Source organism: Lycorma delicatula, chromosome 6 (assembly GCF_047948215.1).
Source record: "Lycorma delicatula isolate Av1 chromosome 6, ASM4794821v1, whole genome shotgun sequence".
Classification (NCBI taxonomy): Eukaryota; Metazoa; Arthropoda; class Insecta; order Hemiptera; family Fulgoridae; genus Lycorma; species Lycorma delicatula.
In genome coordinates this window covers 39,013,559-39,036,372 of record NC_134460.1, presented here as the reverse complement: position 1 = coordinate 39,036,372, position 22,814 = coordinate 39,013,559, and the positions used below count along the sequence as shown (strand labels likewise).

The following is a 22,814-nucleotide window of genomic DNA, read 5'->3' as shown; positions in this document are numbered from 1 at the left end:
AATAAGCAATTTATCTTATGCAATTGGCTAGGGACATTAGCCAATAAATAAATTTCATCAGAATGCAGTGAACTGCACTCAGTACATACTTAGAGGAATAGGTTAAGTATAAATGACAGTGGCCATTAAGAGTTTTTTTTACAACTCTGTACTCATCACTGGATGCTGCTTTTCCTCAAAATGTTCTTTTTCTTTTTTTTTCCTGTTTAGCCTCCGGTAACTACCGTTACTGGTTACGGTAACTACCGTTAGATAATTCTTCAGAGGATGAATGAGGATGATATGTATGAGTGTAAATAAAGTGTAGTCTTGTACATTCTCAGTTCGACCGTTCCTGAGATGTGTGGTTAATTGAAACCCAACCACCAAAGAACACCGGTATCCACGATCTAGTATTCAAATCCGTGTAAAAATAACTGGCTTTACTAGGACTTGAACGCTGTAACTCTCTATTTCCAAATCAGCTGATTTGGGAAGACGCGTTAACCACTAGACCAACCCGGTGGGTCTCCTCAAGATGTTCTAGATTTTATTTCATTTACTTCTGTATTAAAGTACGTTTTAGTAAAAATACTGGTAGCAGCAATAGCCGATGTTTTGTTTAATTTCAAATTGAATTTCTCCTTATCAATGATATTTTATCATTTATTTACTTCTCAGCTAAATATTACAATATCATCAACCATCCTAATATATTTATTATTCCAAGTAATGTATTTTCAGTAATGTGTTAATGATAATTTTTTTACTAATTTCAGAGGACCTAGTGGTGTTCGAGCACAGGCAATGGGTGCAGATGGCTCACTGATAGAAGATTTTGTTTTTAGTGGTAAAGGAAATATACTGCATGCTCTCAACTGCCCTTCTCCTGGTGCTACTTCATCTTTAGCAATTGGACGTGAATTAGCCACTAAAGCACAATCACAGTTCGGCCTCAAGTAGATTACTTTTTTACTGGCAGATGGCTAATTATCATTGGCTAATCATTATTGTGTTTTAAGATAATAGCACAATAATGTTTTTAATGTTTGAACTGGGAAAAAATGGTTATTATTTATGATTTTATTTCACAAATTAGTTTTGTTACCATAAAAACATACTAATTTATTGAAAAAAATATAAGTAAAAATTTGCAATTCATTTATAATGCTTAATATAATACTTGAATGTGTTAAATAGATATGTTAATAGATATGAAAGAAATAACAGAATGGCAATTTATTCTTTCACACTCCTTGTTCACATTTTATTCAGATATACTAATGGACAATCACTGTCAAATTATAAGCAATCAGATGTTGAGAATTTCATTTCGATGTCAAGAGTTAGATATCGAATACTAGATAGTGGATACCATTGTTCCTTGGTAGTTGAGTTTCATTAACCATACATCTCAGGAACGCTGAGACTACACTTCATTTACATTCATATATATCATCCACTGAAGTAAAACCTTATTGTAGTTCTGGAGGCTAAACAGAAAAAAAAGTAAATACACCTTTAAACAAAATGGTGACTTGCACGGGAATTAACCACCACACTCTTTTTTATATGTTGAATTACAAGTTATTCTTAAGTTTCTAGGTTTGAATCCTGATTTTTACCCATTACTTTTTTTTCTAGTTAACTATACCATCCAATTTTTCTCTTCTTGTTCACCATGAATTGGTTATAACATTTCTATTTTATCAAATTCCTATTTTCAAGTTACAGTTAGCAAAAAATTTCATCTTGATTTCAATTACAAATATACTAAAATTCTTGGGGCACAAATTAATAAGCAAGATTATATCTTACTAACCTGGAAAATTAGCACTTCAGTTGTTCTCTTGTAGGCAGTCCTACATCATATATATATATCGCTTATTAGCTAGTCAAGTTGAGAAGAAAGCAATTAAACATATTTTCTGTATTAAGTATTCTCAAGTCCATGAGACAAGTCCAAGTGTATGAGGTCTGTCAAAAATTAATTGAACTGTAATCACATGTTCTTGAATTGTTTATATCTCATTAGTGTTAGTAGCAATTTTTGTAATGTGTGTACATCTCCTACTTCAACTGATGACACACAAGTTCAGAAAATCAATGATCTGTTGCGTGCAAATCACCGATTGACTGTCAGAGATAACTTGCAGAAAAGTTGATTGTGTCAAGACATTTTGAATGAAAAGTTGAACATGCGTGGAGTTGCAGCAAAGTTTGTTGACAAAACAGCAGAAAGAACATTGAGTAAACAATTGCTGGCAACTCCTTGACATGCTGATGATGATGAAACATTCATGCAAAAGATTGTAACGGGAGACAAAAGCTAGGTTTACAGCTATGAAACATGTTGTACTCAAACAACAACACAAGATATCAATAATCCAAGAACATGTGGTTACAGAGGAGGTTATGCAGAACACAATGCTGCCAATCACACATCACTAAATATTTACATTGGCGTGTAATTAAAAATATTCGGTTATTTTTTTAACAGACCTGGTATATTAAAACTTCTTGAGTGTAAACTCAAGAAGTTTTTTTTTATATCGCATATGTTCAATTTGTCAACCTTCACATATGTAAAAATATCTAGACAATATTTCAATTCTTCCCAAATGCATATGAGAATGTCACAGTCAATCAGTCATATAGTTTCAAAGTGCCATGAGGTTAACAGGGGATTGATCTTTTGTCATGTTCCTGGGAGTTGCACACATACGAGGTTCCTGGTATCCTTAAAAAATCCCCATGAGAAAAAATCCTACATGTTAAATCCAGGGAACAGGATACCTATTGTACTAATACCTCATTTTCACGAATTTCAAATCCTACACAATAATGTTGTAAGATTTCATTGACCTCATATTTCAGGGTTTTTTTAGGTAATGGAGAGGACAGCCATTTAGGAGAATTTATCCAATACTTTAACCAGGATGTTTGAAGTAATAGAAATGACATTTTCTTCAATCCTGTGCCTCAAATCTGGTTAATTTTTATTTAAATCTGGACAGGCCTACACAAAAAAAAGCCTGTATAAAAAAAAGCACTTTGCAACAAACATGAGAATCCTGCACCTTGAGAAAGATTAAAAAAAAAAAGAGTGCAGGAAAAATCATTCATAACACGTGATAAGGATCAATAGATTAATTAAAAAATTAACCTAATTTTCTACTGAACATCAATGAAATTCATAAAAATAAATATCAACGTCGTACCTACAGAGATGTTAGAAAATTTAATTGTTCTTCATATAGAAAATTTAACTGTTTTTTAATCATCCACTGATGTTATTTTTAAAACATTACAATGAAAAATTGTATGAATACAAATTCCTAAACATACAGATGATAATAAAAATTTAGTAACTTGAAGCATGATGAAAAACAGTAATAGTTTTTAATATTATACAGGTGATTTCACAAGTGAAATAGAAGTTTTCCGTAATTCATAAGAAATTTACTTTTAAATATGGGGATTATTATTACCTGCATGATTTTACAGGAAATTTCTAAGTATTCTTTGTGTGCATCACGAATCATAGTTACAATTAATCCCTAACACATGAAAGCAACCTTAAACCACCCCTAACACATCCTTCTCAACATATCAACATTTACGATATATTGTATTGAGTCTATATCAACAGGAAGGAGAACAAAACTTTGTCTTTTATAAAAATAAAGAAACCCTTAAAAAGGTAGTCACAAGGTGTTAAGTCTAGACTTCTTGTAGCCAACTTATTACGCCATATTTTTGCAGTTGCATATACTATCCAATCTCTTAAAAGAAATTTTGAAACTCTATGTACCAGTGAGGTGGAGCTCCATCTTGTATGAGAATGAATTTCTCAGCGACTTGAAATATTATCAATTCATTTAACGTGTCAAGATAAATTCTCCCAAACACTGTGTGTTTGTGAAAAAAGAACACTTTGTACACCCTTTCATGGAAACCAGAAGAAAAAGATTCCCATTATATCATTATTAATCGTTTATATGTTGCACAGTTTTTCAAGACTTACCTCCTCCCCCCCCACCATATTTTTATGTTGTGTTTATTGACCTTTTTACTAATATGAACTACAATTGTCATCAAAAATTAGGCGATGAAAAAAACCATTTTCTTCATCAGTATTTTTGCATCTCCATGCAGAAATCTTTATGCAAGACTTTATTGTCATAATTTTGTTCTGACTTTAATTTATAACGTGTCATTTTCAAATGTTTGCAAAACTTTCCTTGACAACAGTTTTAGAACTTTAATTTTAAACTTATTGATCTAGAGTATGTTTGTATAATGTACACAATCAACTTGTTCTTCTGACATGGGAGATCTTTTAGAATGTTGGTAGATTGCATTGCTTTCTTTCTATTTCCTGTTTAGCCTCCGGTAACTACCGTTTAGATAATTCTTCAGAGGATGAATGAGGATGATATGTATGAATGTAAATTAAGTCTTGTACATTCTCAGTTCGACCATTCCTGAGATGTGTGGTTAATTGAAACCCAACCACCAAAGAACACCAGTATCCACGATCTAGTATTCAAATCCGTGTAAAAATAACTGGCTTTACTAGGACTTGAACGCTGGAACTCTCGACTTCCAAATCAGCTGATTTGGGAAGACGCGTTCAGATTGCATTGCTGGTAGTAATTTACTGTACTCTTTTCTGAAACACTGCTGTGATAATAACAGAATAATTGTTTTAATAACAAAACAGTACAATTATCGCTGTTCGATAATTGTTTTGGCTAATTCAAACAGACAAAAAGTTTTCTCCACATGAGTAATGGCCAGCCATCTTGCCAGATTGGTTGCGTTACAGTAATCAATATTAACATCAACCACAGCAGTTGTACCAAATTAAAAATATTCTCAGTAAAACCATATTAGTAACTGTGTTTTCATATAAAATTAAAATTTTTTGTAGACAACCAGAAGTATTAATTTCATTTATAATAAATCACTATTTTATTATTTTAAGTATTGTAGGGTGCAATATTTCAGAACGACAAAAAAATTACAAAAAGATTAAAAAAAAAATAAACAGGCTTCTGATGTATTATTTTTAGAAACAGAACAAAACAATAATTAATTGTTAAGTGTTCACAAAACTAATAATTTTATTTATATAATTTCATTATAACTTGGACACATAAATAGCATAATTCACATAATATCATTTTAACTATAATTTATACATCCATACATATGTATGTATGTTTATTTACAATTATATTTGTGCCATTTAATGTGTACCAAGTAAAAAAAAAAAAACCTTAAAAAGTAATAATTATTCTGAAAGAATTGCTTGAATAATAATATTATCAGTAATAATCTTTATTAATATTATTATAATTTCTTAAGAAATAAACATTAAAAACTGAAACGTTGATCACATTTATTAGCCATAGTCGATTTTTTTTTATTAATATTTATTTATATATAATATAAAGGATAGCACCTAAAGGTAATATATGTTTTTGTTTATTTTTAATTATAAGTCCACATATTAAGAACATTAAAAATGGAACAAAAAAAGTTCTTTCCTCACTGCCAATAAAAAAAAGGAAAATTTGCTCTTTTTAAAAATAAAATAATTTCTCAGTACAAGCAACAAGCATAAAACATTCTCACTTTCATTTGTTCGATATAAATACATAGAATACATAACATGGTGTATATATTTTATATATATATATATATACAATGCGGTACATATATAAATATATACACAATATGCACTAACTACACTGAAATTCTATTATTGTCTTCTGATTAGATATACATCATCTTCATCATCATCATCATCGCCAACATCGTCATACTCATCATCAGATACACAGCACTCTATACAGATGTCCATCAGGGTGTATAAGTGCTTCTTTCTTTGGATACGAGTCTAAGAAATATATATTTCATACGACATGATATTTGATAAATCTATCTGTTGAGCGCAACACCTAAACTTCCACCATTTTGAGCTGGTGTACTCATGCTGTTTGTTCGTGGAAGTACAAAACTTTGTTGATTCTGTTGTTGCATTTGTTGCTGCTGTATCTGTTGTTGTTGAAGCTGGGCCTGCTGCTGTTGAAACTGCTGCTGCTGTTTTGGTGATGAAGAACAACATATACCTGAAAGTACAGTTCCACTACAGTTTTTCTCATCGACATTCTGTAAACAAAATGTTAAATAAATTTCTCAATATTTTAAATCTACTTTTAATAAATCATCTAACTTTCAAAAAAAAAAGAGAAAAAAAAAAGAAAAAACCTGATCGTTTATACAACAAAAGAAACTGCATTGTAAAAATTTAAATTTTAGATCTTACTTCGGATCGTTTTCAGTAGATCTGAAACACGGATAATCATAAAGAAGTAAACAAACTGTTTAATTCTTTACGAAAAAATAGGGTTTGTGGTTTGTTTAGAATTTGAATGTGATGGCATTAAAAAAAAAAGAGCAAATTTTTAGCAAAATTTGATAAAGATTACCTCTTTTTATCTTTATCAAATTTATCTATGTTGATAAAGATACATTATATTGAGGTCAATATAATCAAACAATAAATAGGATTTCATAACAAAGAATAATTGGAGGAAAATGTAAAAAAAAAGAAGAGGTTTAGAAAGTTTAAGAAATTATAAGGAAGATAAAACAAACAAATGATGAGAGATGCTCAGGATTGAGGAAAAACAACAGAGGTTTTCATGCTTCTGGGTTTTACCTCAATGTGAAAGGAATTCTATATAAAAAAAAAATCTACCTACAACAGGCCTACCATACTACGTTAGTTGATTAGAAATATTATAGATTGTGTTAGGACAATAATGCTGCTATCATGATTAATAAACGCACTTGTAATGTTTTGTAAGCAACTATTATCATAATAATGTACATAATGATACTTTACAAGTTCTTTTATTTATTTTTATTACTTATTCAAATAAGATAATGACATACAACATTCCACAATCCACCGCTATTTTTATCACAACAGTTTATTAAAAACAGTAAGCTCTTTCAGAGAACACAGAGTACCTAATAAATTCAAACATTAAATGCAATTCAGAAACCAAAGTATTTCGCAAATATCTTACATTTTCAGCAAACAAGCAAGGATAAAAAAAAATTACTGTTTTTCTGCAATTACTGTCTAAAAAATGCAACCTTTTAAGATTATTAATGGATAGGTATCTTTTTAAATTTGACACAACTATTTAAACTGTTCTATATAAGCATTAAAAAATATTATATTTTAGAAACATCTTCTCCACTCAAAAATAAATAAAAATATCTTACAACAAATATTCAGAAATGAACCTTTTATTGGCTGAATTCATATCAAATTCATGATTTTTCAAAACTTATTACTAATTTTTTTCGAAGTTAAAAAATGGAAATGACTCATTGACGCATTATTTTCATACTGTTTGGAATAATTACAAAAATTCATAAAAATATATGTTAGTTCTATAAATTATAAATGAAACTAATTTTGATACTTATTTATAAAAAAATATTAGTGATAATTACTGCAAAAAAATTTATTAACACAAAGATAAAAAGATTATATATAAAAATTATATTATGCACAAATCATTTATGCACAAACATATCACACAAAAAGTAATATGTAACACTATACTAAACATTTTTTAAAACTTTATTTGAACTGAAGTTGAACTTTTCCATTTATTAATAATAAACTGGTCTGGTTTAAGTTATAAAAAAATCTTTTATATTTCAAACAACTTGGAAATTAACCCCTGTTTATGAATTCTATATTTGTTTATCACAAGTAACTTCGGTATATTTAGGAATAACTTTTAAGTTACTAAGTGATAATTAACCACCAAAGTCAAAAGGTAAAATTTATTTTATTTTAGATGAACAGTTTGATTTACGAGGCTATGACAGAAGGTGATTTTGGGAGTATTATGTTGTGTCTCTGTAACTACTGAACAACTATATCGATTTCATGAGAAATCGAGTGATTCAACTGAAATCAGGAGTAACATACAACAAAATAAAATGTGGGCAATTGTATGCCATTTTTTCAAACACAAAAAAATATAACTGTTGTAATTCAATTTAGGGGAGTATCAAATAAGTGTTTATAGTCCAGTCAATAGGTCTTTTTTGCTAAAAAAATTAGTAGAGTTTAGGGAAGCACATTGGAGTTGTAGATTAGGGTATAATGTGACTGGACAAAATGTCACCGTTCAAATAGTGAAAATCAGTTTTTCAATTTTGTAAGCCAAGGTAAACTTCCTAGGCGAAAATGTTATGAATAAAAGTTGTGGGCATTTGTAATATCTATGATTTAAGTCCTTAAATGTTGAATTTTGTTAATTAGTTACTGCAGAAGAGCCAATAAACAGTTAAAAATGGCAGTTTTTTTGCAAACTCAATATTTATTGTAAAAATAACATTTTACCTATTTTTATTATGTTAAAAGTTAGCTGTTGGAATTCCAAATTCAATGAATGGTTACACAAGAAAAGTGGTTTATTTTTTGTGAGATATTGTAATTTGTTTAGAAAAAGGCTGTTCAAGCAACTATAATATAACACAAGTCTGTAAAAAATTTGGGTTGTGGAATATCTTTTAACTTTTGATAATGATTCCTTTATATATTCTGGTGCTGAATCAAAAATAACCTTAATTTTTTACATTACTTTAGGATTTTTCACAAATTTCAAAATTTGTAAAATTGTGAAAATTTGATACTATAAAATAAACATAAAACTTTTTTTTAATAATAAATTTATATTAATACATTCACTTTTTGGGTTTATACTGTGCATTCTTATAGCTAAATAACTGATGGTCTGAAGAGGTGGGTGGAGGAAAGATTGGGTGGAAGATGACAAAAAGATTGATCAGTGAATGCATGGAGTTGACAACATTTAACAAGATGCAACATGTTTATTGGCACGGTATAGTGCACGATAGTTAGTGCAACTACTATACATGATGTTTAAACTATCACTGTGCATAAATCGAATTTTTTTCCGTCCTTTGTAACCAAACACATTTTTGTTGACAGCAAATATATTTTCAGGCCGTAAAACAAACTTTCTGTTTTTAAAATGGCTTCAAGAGGCTGCAAAAATTCTGTAAATTCCTTTTGTTTCATTTGTGGTGTGTTAATGGTGGAAAGGAAAAAAAATATAGCAAGTTTCGTTTGACAAGTGTACCTTATGTATTTTGGAGTGAAAATAGGAGAGATCAAGATAAAATTTGGGTACCCCACTATATTTGCTACACATATGTTGAAGATATTAGACAGTTGGTCAAAGGGTGAACAAGAACCGTTCAGGTTTGGAGTTCCAGTAGTGTGGTGAGAATAACGAAATCACACCAATGATTGTTTTACTTCTGTCTGTCATCAATCCAAATATGCCATCCATTTTAAGCCCGGTTTCTCATGGTCCAAACATACTAGTACCAATGAAGAGACAAGTGATTTAAATGAAGAGACGAGTACGAACCTGGAGATAGCTGTGCACCAGAGCTTTATTCACAGCCTGAACTAAACGATTTGGTTCAAGACTAACATCTAACCAAAAAAAATTCAGAACTGCTTGGTTCAAGGCTTAAAGAGAAGAACCTGCTAGCAGCTGGCACCTCATTTTCCTGGTTCACGTATAGAAAAAAGGATTTTCTTCCATATTTTTCAGAAGGAGAATAAGTCTTCTGCAATGATGTAAGTGGACTTTGGCTTGATTTAACATTCCATATGAAAGTACTGATTGGAGACTATTCATAGATTTATCCAAAAAGCGCCTAAGTTGTCCTTCCCAACGGGAATACATATCCGTCAATACCCATCGGACATTCTGTCCATTTAAAAGAAGGTTATGATAATTTGTTCTTGATAAAATTAAATACGACAATCAAAAGTGGATTACGTGCGGTGATCTCAAAATAATATCAATGCTCCTTGAGCATAATAATATCGATACACAAAGTTTGCTTGTTGTTTGTGTAATGAAATAGCAGAGATAGAGAAAATCATTGGATTAGGAAAGGATTGGCCAAAAATACCTTCATTAGAACCTGGAACCAAAAATGTGCTCCAAAAAGCTCTCAAATATCCAAATAAAATCTCCTTGCATCTCTGCACATGAAGTTAGGCTTAATGAAGTAATTTGTCAAACCCTTACTATAAGAAGGCAAATGTTTTAAATACATCTATAGCAAATTTCCAGTCTTATCAACCGCCAAACTAAAAAGGGGTGTCTTTACTAATCCTACCATTAGCAAACTTCTCAAAGATGGTAATTTTGAGGAAAAAATAGAAATTACAGAAAAAGAAGCCTGGAAAGCCTTTAAAGACGTAGTAACAAAGTTTCTCGGCAATAAGAAGGATCCAAACTAAAAAATCAATCGTTCACATAACATGCTGCTGCAGAAGTACAAAAATTTAGACTAATCCATGAGCTTGAAAGATTCACTTCATAAATTCACATATGGACTATTTCCTGAAAATCTGGGTGCCGTTAACCAAGAGGTGGAGAGATTTCATTAGGAAAAGAAAAAATTGAAAGGAGGTATCAAGGAAAATGGACTACTATGATAATGGCAGACTATTGCTGAATGGTACACAGAAATGAACCCTATAGAGAACATAGAAGGAAAAGCATGAAGCAGAGTATAAGCTGTCCAAAGAAACTTCAACGACATGACTAAAATTGTAAGTATTTTACATAATTTGTCACTATGGGTGGGTGAAGAGAAGGAGTGGTTAAAAAAGGCATGACGCACCTCATAAAAATTAATTAAAAAATGTACTATAATAGAAATTAGGCTTACTTTATGGCAACTTTCATTACAAATTAAGGGGGGTCAATGACCCTCCACCCACACCCACCTCTTCAGACTACTCAACTGTTTAACTATAAGAATGCACAGTATTTTAAAGACAAAAAAGTGAATATATTATATTAATTTATTATATAAAAAACCGTTTTGTATCTATATTATTGTATCACATTTTCGCAATTTTTCAAAACTTTATACAAAGTTTGAAATTTACAAAAACTCCTGACGTGGTTAAATAATGAAGGTTATTTTCGGTTTCAGCGCTAACAAATGCATAAGAATCGATTATCAAAAACTAAAAAAATACAACCACATAATTATTGTGTAATTATTTTGGCTTTCATGTCTATTTCAATTTCAAGTGCAATCTATTCTTTAAGACTTGTATTTTCAAATTACGAAATGTTTTATACCAAAAATTAATGTAAAACTTGTTTATATGTTTTTGAAAAAATGAGCCTAGAGAGCCGTTGTAAGCAGCAGCGATGTGAATAAAAGGTTTCCCCTCCACGAAATTACATTCAAAAAATCGTTGGCTCTCATTCTGATGACGCATCTACTCTTCGAAACCAGAATTCACATACACTGTAAAAAAATTACCTTAAATTTGATATTTTTTGATGCAAAATTTATGAATGTATATAATACTTTATTTATGTAAATAAATTAATGAATGTATGAAACAGTAAAATAAATTGGAACCAATCAACGTATATTAATTTGACCGGATGTTACATAAACACAACAAATAGTGTTTATAAATAGTATTCTGTCGGACAGAATTATAATATAGAGGGCACTCATATTCATGAGTTACAACATATTACAATAATTATTATTTAAATTTTTTCATCTACAAAACGATGAGCGTGGTAAGTACATAAAAACAGACTATATATGAAATAATATGCAACAACTGGTAGCGCGATAGTTATTATTTTTTCGTGCTACCCAGTTCAGAAAAAAAAATATTCTCTATCCGTCCAAAATCCGCGGAGAATTCTGCCAATTTGAAGTTACGAATTCAGCTTTATTCGCACGCGACTACTGCGCGAGCAAGCTCAATTTTTCGCACATTTTTTCGAAGAAGTTTAAACATGTTTTACATTAATTTTTGGTTTAAAACTTTCCCCCAATTGAAAGTAGAAGTCTTGAAGAATAGATTGCACTTGAAATAGACAAAATAATTACAGTTGCTGAACAATTTTTTTTATAAATATATAAATTAGTACAGCAACGAATAAATCAAATTTCTTGTGTAATCACTCACTGAATTCGGAATTCCAAGAGCTAAAACAATAAAAAGGTTATTTTTGCAATAAATATTGGGTTTGCAAAAAACTGCCATTTTTAACTCTTTCATGGCTCTTTTGCAGTAACTGATTAACGAAATTCAACATTTAAGGGCTTAAATTATAGGTGGTACTGGTACTGCAAATGCCCCCTCTCTCTGTTTTCCTGTTTAGCCTCCGGTACCATTTCGATAATTCTTAAGAGGATGAATGAGGATGATATGTATGAGTGTAAATGAAGTGTAGTCTGTCTTGTACATTCTCAGTTCGACCATTCCTGAGATGTGTGGTTAATTGAAACCCATCCACCACCAAAGAACACCGGTATCCACGATCTAGTATTCAAATCCGTGTAAAAATAACTGGCTTTACTAGGACTTGAACGCTGTAACTCTCGACTTTCCAAATCAGCTGAGTTGGGAAGACGCGTTAACCACTAGACCAACCCGATGGTTTTCTGCAAATGCCCACAACTTTATTCAAAACGTTTTCGCATAGTAAGTTTACCTTGCCTACAAAATTGAAAAACTAATTTTCACCATCTTTGAACGCCACCATTTTGTTCAGTTTGCGAAAATTTTGTTCAGTCGCATATAAACAAGTTATAATTACCCTAATCTGCAACCCCACCATGTAATTCCCTAAACTCTACTAATTTTTCAAAAACCGACCTTTTTTCCCCATTGACTGAACTACTAACTGTTAAATAATAGATAACTTACTTTCAAGATACTGAAACTCTTTCTTTCAAATAATCTTTTAAATCTAACTAGCATTATCTTCTTATCGGGTTATCGACTGATAACCCTTGTTGAAAATGGCATCCAATTTAAAGGGTCTCCCAATTGTTTTAAGACTGATAGATCTCAATATCTCTGTGGGAACTGTCTTAAAAAAGTTAGGAAACGCCTAAAGATGATGCGTAACATTGACATTAAGTTTAATCACCTTATTAATATTGAAGGTGTTCCTAACAGGACTGCCAGTTTTCGAAATGACATTAGGATTTCAGAAAAAACAAATTAATTTTTTTTTATTTATTAAGATAATCAGTATTTCAATTCAAATTTTTTTTTTTAATATAAAAAACAACAAACAAAAATATAAATGTAAAAAAAGAAAAGATAATACTTAACTGAAGACACACGCACTGCGACCATTTATTGTTAAACCTAACCTAATTATTATCGTAACGTAGTTGAAGCGTTTCTAAGCTTCAATTAATGATACTAAAGGCAGAAAAATTGAGAAGAAAATTTATAAAGGTTGAAATTGGATTGAATATATATTTTTTATTTTTTTTTTTTAAATTAAGGTAAAACTAGATCTTTTTAAAATAAGAACTGCCAAAACAAATTTTGTTCTCAAAAAAACTATTTACTGTGCGATTTGTGGAAAATCGGGAATTGGTGATTACATACCCGGAATAGAGTTTTAATAACGAAAAAATTCCTGGGATACCTCTCTCTCTCATTTTCCTGTTTAGCCTCCGGGAATTACCGTTCAGGTATTACTTCAGAGGATGATGTGTATGAGTGTAAATGAAGTATAGTCTTGTACAGTCTCAGTTCGACCACTCCTGAGATGTGTGGTTAATTGAAACCCAACCACCAAAGACCACCGGTATCCGTTATCTAGTATTCAAAAAATACCTGGTAATCATGGTTCCTAATTAGTTCCTTAAAAGGCCCACAAGAAGAAGTAATGCAATATTTTGAAAGAAAGTCGTTTAATATATATATATATATATATATATAATAATTTTAAACTATTATCACATATCATTTTGTTCGAATTATTTAAAATAATTATTAATTTTAAACTATTAATTATTACTATTATAATTATTTAAAAGATTTAAATCACATCATTTTGAATAAGGAAAATGTAAATTTGATTGTATTACAAAGATAAATGATGTATTTTAATGGAATACACTTACAAGATTTTTACAGGATTAAACATGTAAGTTTTAACAAATAACAGGGAGTGTATGTATAAGCGGTTATGTGTTTTCTTTCTTATTTCATTCAACCTACTTACATTCAAGAGTAACAGCACAGGGACTTAAGCTGCTCAGCCTGTTATACAACATACAAAATATTAATGCAACTGAACATTTTATCAAATAGCCTCCACTCTTTCTGGGTCAACATTTAAAATTAAAAAAAAAAAAAAGTTAAAGAAAATTAATATAAACTTATATTGTTTCTAAGTGCAGATGAGCCTTTTATGTACTTACTCAGTCAATTTAAAATAGTAATTTTTGTAAAAATTTAGCAGCATTATTTTTTTTTAATAAAGAAAAACTATTACAAAACATTTTACTTATGAACATATTTTTTCAGCTGAATAAAATAAATGAAATTAATAGTATCCATGTTAATAAAAGCAAAAGCTAGTTTAATCTACCGATATTATCATCAGCACCTACAACAAAAAGTCTTAAGCAGCAATAGAGGCTGCCAAAAATTCGAGGCCACTTCTATTCCCTTATGATTCTACATTACAGAGTGAAAAATGGTGCATTAAAAAGATAAAAATTAAAATTAATTGATAAATATCAAGTGCAACCTTGTTAACTCAAAACTTACAGTAATCTGAACACAGCTGGAAATTTTCAATTTAAAACATCTTTGCTACCACACCGTAAATTGAAATTTAGTTAGCGTACAAAGACCCAATTTATTCCAGTGATTAGTGTTGCAGTTTTCATCTTTTTTTATCTTTATGAAAATTGTAATTCCGATAACAGAAATATCTATATATAAAAAGCGTCGTATTTAACAATACAGAAGCCATTAGAAATAAAATACTGCCTTGCCAGATTCATTTTTATATGCACAATAGTGAAAAAATGTAGTAGAAAAAGTAAAGCAAATAAAAATTGATAATTGTTATTATTTTGGAAAAAAAGATGTTTACACATCTATAAGTAATTGAAATATTCTTTAATTCCAAACTCCCCTACCATTAATTAGTTTCAAATTAATAACTCACTGTATTTTCATGACAAACAAGCAACAGTCATTTGGGTTCGTAGACAGAAAGAGTACATAGCTGTTCCATTCATAATCCAATGTAATTAAATATAATAGAAAGTTAGACAATGACATGTTAAATATTAAGAGGTAATAAACAATTTTGAAACAAAAATCAAACCTGTGGAAAATTCAATTTAGAAGAAAGAAAAGTCAGTTAATATCCTTAATATCACATTTAAAACGTCAATAAAATTAAAATGTTTCAGTGGTTTTTTGTTAATTTAGTAAAGAAGTAGAGATTATAAAAAAATTTAAATATTTGAATACAAAATACAGTAGCAAACAGATTAATCTGAACAAAGGGAATTTTTGTTCTGTTGTAGGGAATTTTCATTCTGTTTTTGGTGTTTCAGGTTATGCTGTTAGTTCACATACAAACAGAATTAGTGGTTTTATAATTCGTTGTTAATTAGTTTTTGGTGACATTATTTTTATGAGTTTGTTATTCATTTCTAGTTAATACAATAGATATAACCCCATGAAAGCGGTAAAAAATTATTGCTCTATTCTAACACACATAAATGACCCAAAGACAGATTGCCAGTGAGTGTAGTGTAGGCTTAGGTACTGTAAATGAAATTGTGAAAAGGTTTACAAAAACAGGTTTCGTTTCTCCAAAGAGATCAGGAAAATGTAGAAAGAAAAAGAAAACCACGCCTTCACAGGATCGACTGCTAAGAAAAAGCAAAATTAATCCACGATTGTCAGCTGTTGACCTGAATAGAGACTTGAGAGCCAGTGAGACTAATGTTTCTGATATATGACAGTTTGTAAAAGATTGTTGGCAGTGGGAAGGATTGTTCTAAAACCTAAAAAGAAGTAGTTACTGACATAGGTTATGAAGGCAAAAAGACTTCAATGGGCAAAGGAAAATAAAGAATGGACTACTGAGATGTGAAAAAAGTTACTTTTTTAGACGAAACTGATTTCTTTGTCCAAGGGGAGAGAGTAGCCTACATTTGTAAGTCAACAAATGAGAAGACTACTATGCCAGGCAAACCTGCAAGAAGCTCCCAAATACCCAGCCAAGAAGATGTTTTGGGGATGTTTTACACATGAAGAGCCAGCAACAATTATGCCTGTGGATGGTATGATGAAATCGGACCAATACGAAAAAAGAAAAAAAAATAGTCCCACTTATGCAGAAGAACCTAAAACTCACTTTCCTCCAGGACCTTGCACCATGTCATATGTCAGAGAAAGCAAAACAGTTCTTCAAAAACCAAAAAATTTGAGTGCTCTCATGGCCAGGGAACTCCCCTCCCCTGACCAGAATCCCATTTAAAATTTATGGGCCATATTAAAAAGAAGACTTGGAAAAATGAAAAGTAGTACAAACTGACATTAGTTCAGTGATACAGGTTTGGTTTTGAGATGAGGAAATCAAAAATCATTGTTCCACCTTAGTGAAATCAGTACAAAAGAGGATTATTGAGATAATCAAAAACAAAGGAGCACACAAATTATTAAATTTGGATAAGTTTGACTATCAAACATTTTGTGTTTAAAATTAAAATTTTCTATTAAAAATACTGTGTTTGGATTAATTTGTTCGCCACTGTAAATACTACTCCAACAACCTCTATGATGAAGAATGGTAGCATCTCAACCTTTCAATGGTAGTCTTGGGTTCAAATCTGTAAGTCATGGCATTTTTCATATTCTATAAAATTTCCATTTCACATTATCATGGCAGAAGTTTCAAACTTATCTGGCTATCATAAAAAATTTTTTTTGTTGATAATTTATGATAAAGACGAGGTTAAATAATGTAAAGCATAAAGGAATGGAAGGAAACATGAAAACAGATGAAAAAATGAAAAATATTTTTTTTAGATACCTAAAAAAAAATTATATAAAAATTAAAAAAAAAATTATAAATGATATTTATACAATATGATAAATATCTAGAATTAGAAAACGATATCTTAAATCCTGAAAGATGGGATTATCGTCATCATGTTACGGCATTGATTGACTTCATAACCAAAATGTTACTTTTTATAACAAAATTTCAACTTACTCTAATATACCTACTTTTCACAAATATTTAACTTATTAACATTTATGATCTAATATTATATACTAATACCTGAGGGTGAAGAACTAAGTTTGTCATTTGTTGACATTCTGGAAAAAGCCAATAATGCATCTGGGAAGTTTGGTGGTGTTGCAGGAGTATTACATGGTGTACAAACCTGAAAAAAGAGACTCGGTAATAAAATAAGGTCTAAATCAATATAAATACAACAAAATTTCCCTTCACAAAATCTTCTGAATTTCAAAACCAGAAAGAACAAGAATCTGGACACTCGGTGTCAAAATACAAAAATAATGCAACATATGCATATGGGTAAAACACCCATGTAGGAGAAAATCTTTCATGTGTTAACTGTGGAGGTCAGATCAAGGAACTATCTGATTTTTAAGTCAAAGTGGCAACCAACGAAACAAAATTTTGATAAAAATGATATTCAGGTTACACAATTTTTTATAGTAAAATTTATGTCACAGCTGGGAAAGACAACTACTCCAGCAGACAACTTAGATTGTTCTAATTACGAATTATTTATATAATAGTTTCCAGTTACCAACAATCTTTAATAGAAACGTTTGAGTGCTTTCAGATTATTAATCCATCCTCAGTAACAGTACTGTGTTATATGAGGGTTATTTTTTTCTCATGGTCCAATCACAAAATTAAAACCACAGTGAAAAATTTTTTTATTTGTAACAAGTACTTAAATAGTTACGCTATTTCTCTACATAGTAGCCACTCCAATTTAGGAATTTGTCGTAGCATGGTACCAACTTTCCAATACCCTTGTCATAGAACAGAGCCACCTGTGTTTTCAGCCAAGTTCTATACTGATCTGCAGCTCAATGTCTGTGCCAAAATGTTGTCCTCCTAGCCAGCGTTTCATGTGAGCAAAGAGGTGAAAATCGGATGGAGGCAAGTCCGGGCTGTATGGTGGGTGATCAAACACTTCCCAACGAAAACGCTGCAGGAGCTTCTTTGTTACAGCTGCAGTGTGCGGCCGAGCATTGTCATGGAGAAAGACAATGCCTGATGATAACATTCCTCTCCGCTTATTCTGAATTGCCTTCGTAAACATTGAAGAGTCGCGCAGTATGAGGCTGCAGTGATGGTAGTGCCACGTTCCATGAATTCCATCAAGAGCTGTAGACCAGAGTAGAAACATGGCTGTAAACACAGGCGGCTCCGTTCTATGACAAGGGTATTGGAAAGTTGGTACCACGCTACGACAAATGTCTAAATCCGAGTGGCAACTATGTAGAGAAATAGCGTAACTATGTAAGTACTTGTTACAAATAAAAAATTTTTTATTTTCACTGTGGTTTTAATTTCGTGACCGAATCGGACCTTGAAAAAATATAACCCTCGTACATTATTGATTATTTACTTCACATATCATTAATAAAAAATTGAATTTTATAAAAATACACATATAAAAATTGACTGTCAAAAGTTAAAATAAAGTTAACATTATCCATCATGTCATTATGGTCTCCATTGTTACGAAAAACAGCATAATAATTGAGACCTTCATAATGACACAATGGATAACGTTAACAACTTTATTTTGCCTTTTGACATTGTTATATTTATATTTTTATAAAATTCAATTTAGTATAATTAATGATTTGTGAAGTAAATAATTATAATGTATAACACATTATTGTTCCTGAGGATGGATTAATAATCCGAAAGCACTCGAACATTACTATTAAAGATTGTTAGTAAGTGGAAACTGTTGTATAAATAATTTATATAATAATACCAACAGGCCATGCTTAATAAAATTGTTCTAATTACAATATTTCTATATATTGCAAAATATTGGTAAATAAAAGAAAGAAGAATAACCATGATAATTTTGAATGGTATCAACTGCTACAGATATTAGTTTCTGAATATCAAAAATATGTCTTGAGGTAAATAACTATCCACCCTGAACAAAACTGCATTATTTAGTGTTTAACTGATGCTTCCATAATACCTAAAAGGCAAAGCAGCATCCTAAAAATTAAAGGATGTGAAATTGGTCATTCCCAATAACTAAAACCACATTTAAGTGCATTTCACTCAATTTACTACAGTTTCACTGCATTTAATATTTATTAGTGCCTGATGATCACAGCAATCAAAGAAAAAAAAATTTGCAGTGATGTACAGGAAATGATTTTTAATAACAGCTTAGGAAATTTAAATTACTTTATATCCTTTTGCTAAAATCGCTTATATAGTAAACAACTTTGCTCTTTAACTTAGAATCTCTTTAAACTATATTATAACTACGAGGATTATTCAATAATAAAAGACACAAAGAGTTGGGTAGACAAAACAGTTAGTAAGAGGGTTATGATACTTTCATAACAATAAATTAGTAACTCTGCGACGCCTTTTTATTAACTGGGTAAAACTGTTTTGTTTATAAATTCAAAATTTTGTTTTATGATGGTGAGTCCTCTTGAAGGTTATGAATTAGTTGAACAGCTTCCAGTGTTGGTTTCTTGCTTTCCGAAAAAGAAAAACCAGTTAACATTTACTCTTATCACCAAACAATACAGACAAAGTTGTATGAACTGCAGAAAATTTGACAAGCAGATACAAAAATTTAAGAAGGCTGAAATTCAGTGAATAACAACCACCATTCTGGACATCCAACTGAGCATTTAACTTCAAATGAAGTTAAGGTAGAAAATAAAAAAAAAAAACAAGGTGAAATTTTAATATTAAATTATCTTTCAAAATCTTTAACACTAAATAGAATTAAGAAACAAATATTTCATGATATTTTCAGAATGGATCATTTATTTTAATTTATACTTTCAGAATGAAAGTTAAACCATATTCCGAAGCCAAGTACATTTTAAAATTTGTAGTATATTCAAGGGAATAATCTTCCCGTGAAAATCTAGCTGAACCACTTGTAATTCAGTTTGTATTCACTTGTAATTTGCACACACAATAAAATTTAGGCAAGAGTTTTCCCTATGCAAGTCTGAACCTGTTCTAAAATGGATTTTTAATATCTGAGTGGGAAAAACAGTTTTTTAAGGCATATATTTGACTAATTAGGGCATAATCATTGATCAGTAATGTGGTATTCGCAGCGTTACCCTTATCACCAAAAGTATTCTGGTCAGGCTTGCCTTTTTTCATCATAGGCTTGTATTTCATACATTTTTCATATCATATTCCCATGCCCAAGTTTTGAGCTTGTATGATGAATTAATCATTCAACACATAAAAGTGAGTGGTGAAAAAGGATAATCTACCAATCAGGATAATTTATGATCTTCCCCAAAATCCCTTATGAATAGTAGTAATAGTAACTTTTTTTTAAATTTAGTTTAAAAGTGATAACAAGAAAACATAATGATATAAGTTAAAAACAATCTTTTGGTTTGTCATTTACAAGCTAATACTTTTAAGTCTTTCTTTAACAGAATCCATGGACATCTTGTAGTAAGCATTAGTAGTACGGTGAATTGGACGTCAAATACAATATAAATTTTTCAATAAGTAGAATATTATTACATGTAATACTAAAAATTTGATTTCCTCAAAACATTTTCGGCTATTCTGCATCTTCAGGAGGGATTTATAATAATTTAGAATTAAAATATATAAAAATATTAAAGTCATATAATAAAATTAAAAACATAACAAATGATCTTCATAAGATAAATTTTGTATATGTTAAAGTCAAAGTTAAATTAAATGAAGTATCACAGTTGTTATAATATAATATTATATATTGTTATATTTTGCCAACGGTGCCACGTTTGAAAAAATTAAATAGACTATTATAACACTACAGTAACCAGCATGAATACTGATAATCAAACGTAATAGCATTCAACAGACTTATTATTATTTGTTATTCTTTCATTTCTAAGAATAAAATAAAAATTACTTATTAGTATATAGTAATTTAAAATATGACACTGATTAATTATAAAATACTATTTTCATAAAACAGCTATAAAAGTGCAATTCAGAACAGAATTGAATTAAACTCATTAAATTTATACAGTTGCATGTAAATCCAGTACCTTTTCTATTCATTGAGAAATAACCACAAGATAAACAAATAAATTTAGAATTTGGCAAATCATCATGTAAATGTATACAGGTGCAGTAATTTCCTGATGTTTTATGATTTCGCTCTGTGACCAAGGGTAATATCAGATCATAAGATCTCCTGCTAAGAGTTAAGATAAAATAACAAGGAATAGCAAAACTATGCTCTAAGATTGAAGAAATCAATTTAGAATTGAATATTTCCCAACCTACAATGAGGAAAGTATTGAAAACACTTGCAACTTAAGCTCAAAGATTACAATTGACACAAAGTTTAATGACAGTGATAAAGAAAAATGACATGAATTTGTGTTGAATGGTAAGAATAAAAACAAATGAATGAAACAAGTTATTCAAATATATAAATATATAAACTAAAATATTTTTCATCAACGTCTTTATCACATCCATTTTTATTTTATAATTAATTGTGTATTTTGTGATGCTGCTCTGATCAAGGTTTTACTGTATGTGATCTATCCAGGCAATTCTTTTATTTATCTGTAGTACAGCATATTTACCCATTTCTGATGTGATCTGTATATATATATATATATATATATATATATATTGATCATAATGTAAGATTTTTTATATAGTTTAATTTTTTTTATTATGTAGTATGTATATATTTTTATATATTATGAAAAAAATAAATTTCAATGCATGTCCAATATTTAATATGTTAAATCTGTATTATTTTTTCTTTAATTAAAAACAATGTACCAGAAAAAACCAACATTCAGACAACACAGAAGTAGAAAGTTATACAATGACAAAACATATTTTTTAAATGTTAACATTGAATTTGAAAAAAAAAAAAAATATTAGCATTCACACATTGTACTTTATGGTTTATATTTAAACTACTAAAGAAAAGATATAAAATAAAATAACATTCACTAAGAGGACATTTTTAACAGTAACTGATGTAGCATTATGACTACAGAGAGAAGAATTCCTGGCTATCTGTCAACAAAAGTTAAATAAAAACAAAAAAATCCAATGTAAAAACTAAAGAAACAGATTGATATATGTTATGTTGTAAAGGAAGTCTGAATAATTAAACACTGACCAATCCTAAGCGAAAAAATTAAAATTAAGACAAATGTTAATTTGTATATATATATATATATATATATATATATATATATATTTCCTCTTGTACCATAAAAATACTTTTACATATAAAAAATAAATTATAAATGTAAAATTCCATTAAAACATATAATAACAAAACAAAAAATAAAAAAAAATAAATGCACGTATAAAAATAAAAAAAAAATAAAATTATATTTTTTTAAATATTTTCATGAATAATATTTTTAAACTTTAAAACCATTTGCGTGGAGATTTTATTACTATAAAACTATATTCATTGTCTGAAGAAAGAACAAATTCTGCTAATGCATTAATTTAATTAACACCATATTTTACGTTTTAAGTTATCTTTGAAATTCTTTAAAATACTCTTAATTTTATAGAAAATAGACTTAACTCATATTTTATCTAGCAAAATTTTTAATTGAATGTAATCATTAAAAAACCTGG

General features: G+C 29.6%; 2 protein-coding genes across 5 annotated transcripts in view; one reads left to right on the top strand and one right to left on the bottom strand.

The window, feature by feature from the left end:
- Window positions 1-1,184, top strand: part of L2HGDH (L-2-hydroxyglutarate dehydrogenase) — a 39,838-nt gene extending 38,654 nt beyond the window's left edge. For all 3 annotated transcript variants that reach the window (XM_075369745.1, XM_075369743.1, XM_075369744.1), the window contains one exon: window positions 759-1,184. In XM_075369745.1, coding sequence (XP_075225860.1) covers window positions 759-942 — 184 coding nt within the window. In that variant the 3' untranslated portion in view covers window positions 943-1,184. The remainder of the gene's footprint in view (window positions 1-758) is intronic.
- A 4,125-nt stretch (window positions 1,185-5,309) lies between these two features.
- Window positions 5,310-22,814, bottom strand: part of LOC142326999 (UBA-like domain-containing protein 2-A) — a 187,349-nt gene continuing 169,844 nt past the window's right edge. The window contains exons 3-4 of one of the 2 annotated variants that reach the window (XM_075369746.1): window positions 17,244-17,349; window positions 5,310-6,119 (exon numbers count right to left, since the gene is read on the bottom strand). In XM_075369746.1, the coding sequence (XP_075225861.1) occupies window positions 5,929-6,119; window positions 17,244-17,349 (297 nt within the window). In that variant the 3' untranslated portion in view covers window positions 5,310-5,928. Of the gene's footprint in view, window positions 6,160-17,243; window positions 17,350-22,814 lie in introns of both variants that reach the window. The other variant, XM_075369747.1, reaches the window with a different exon arrangement.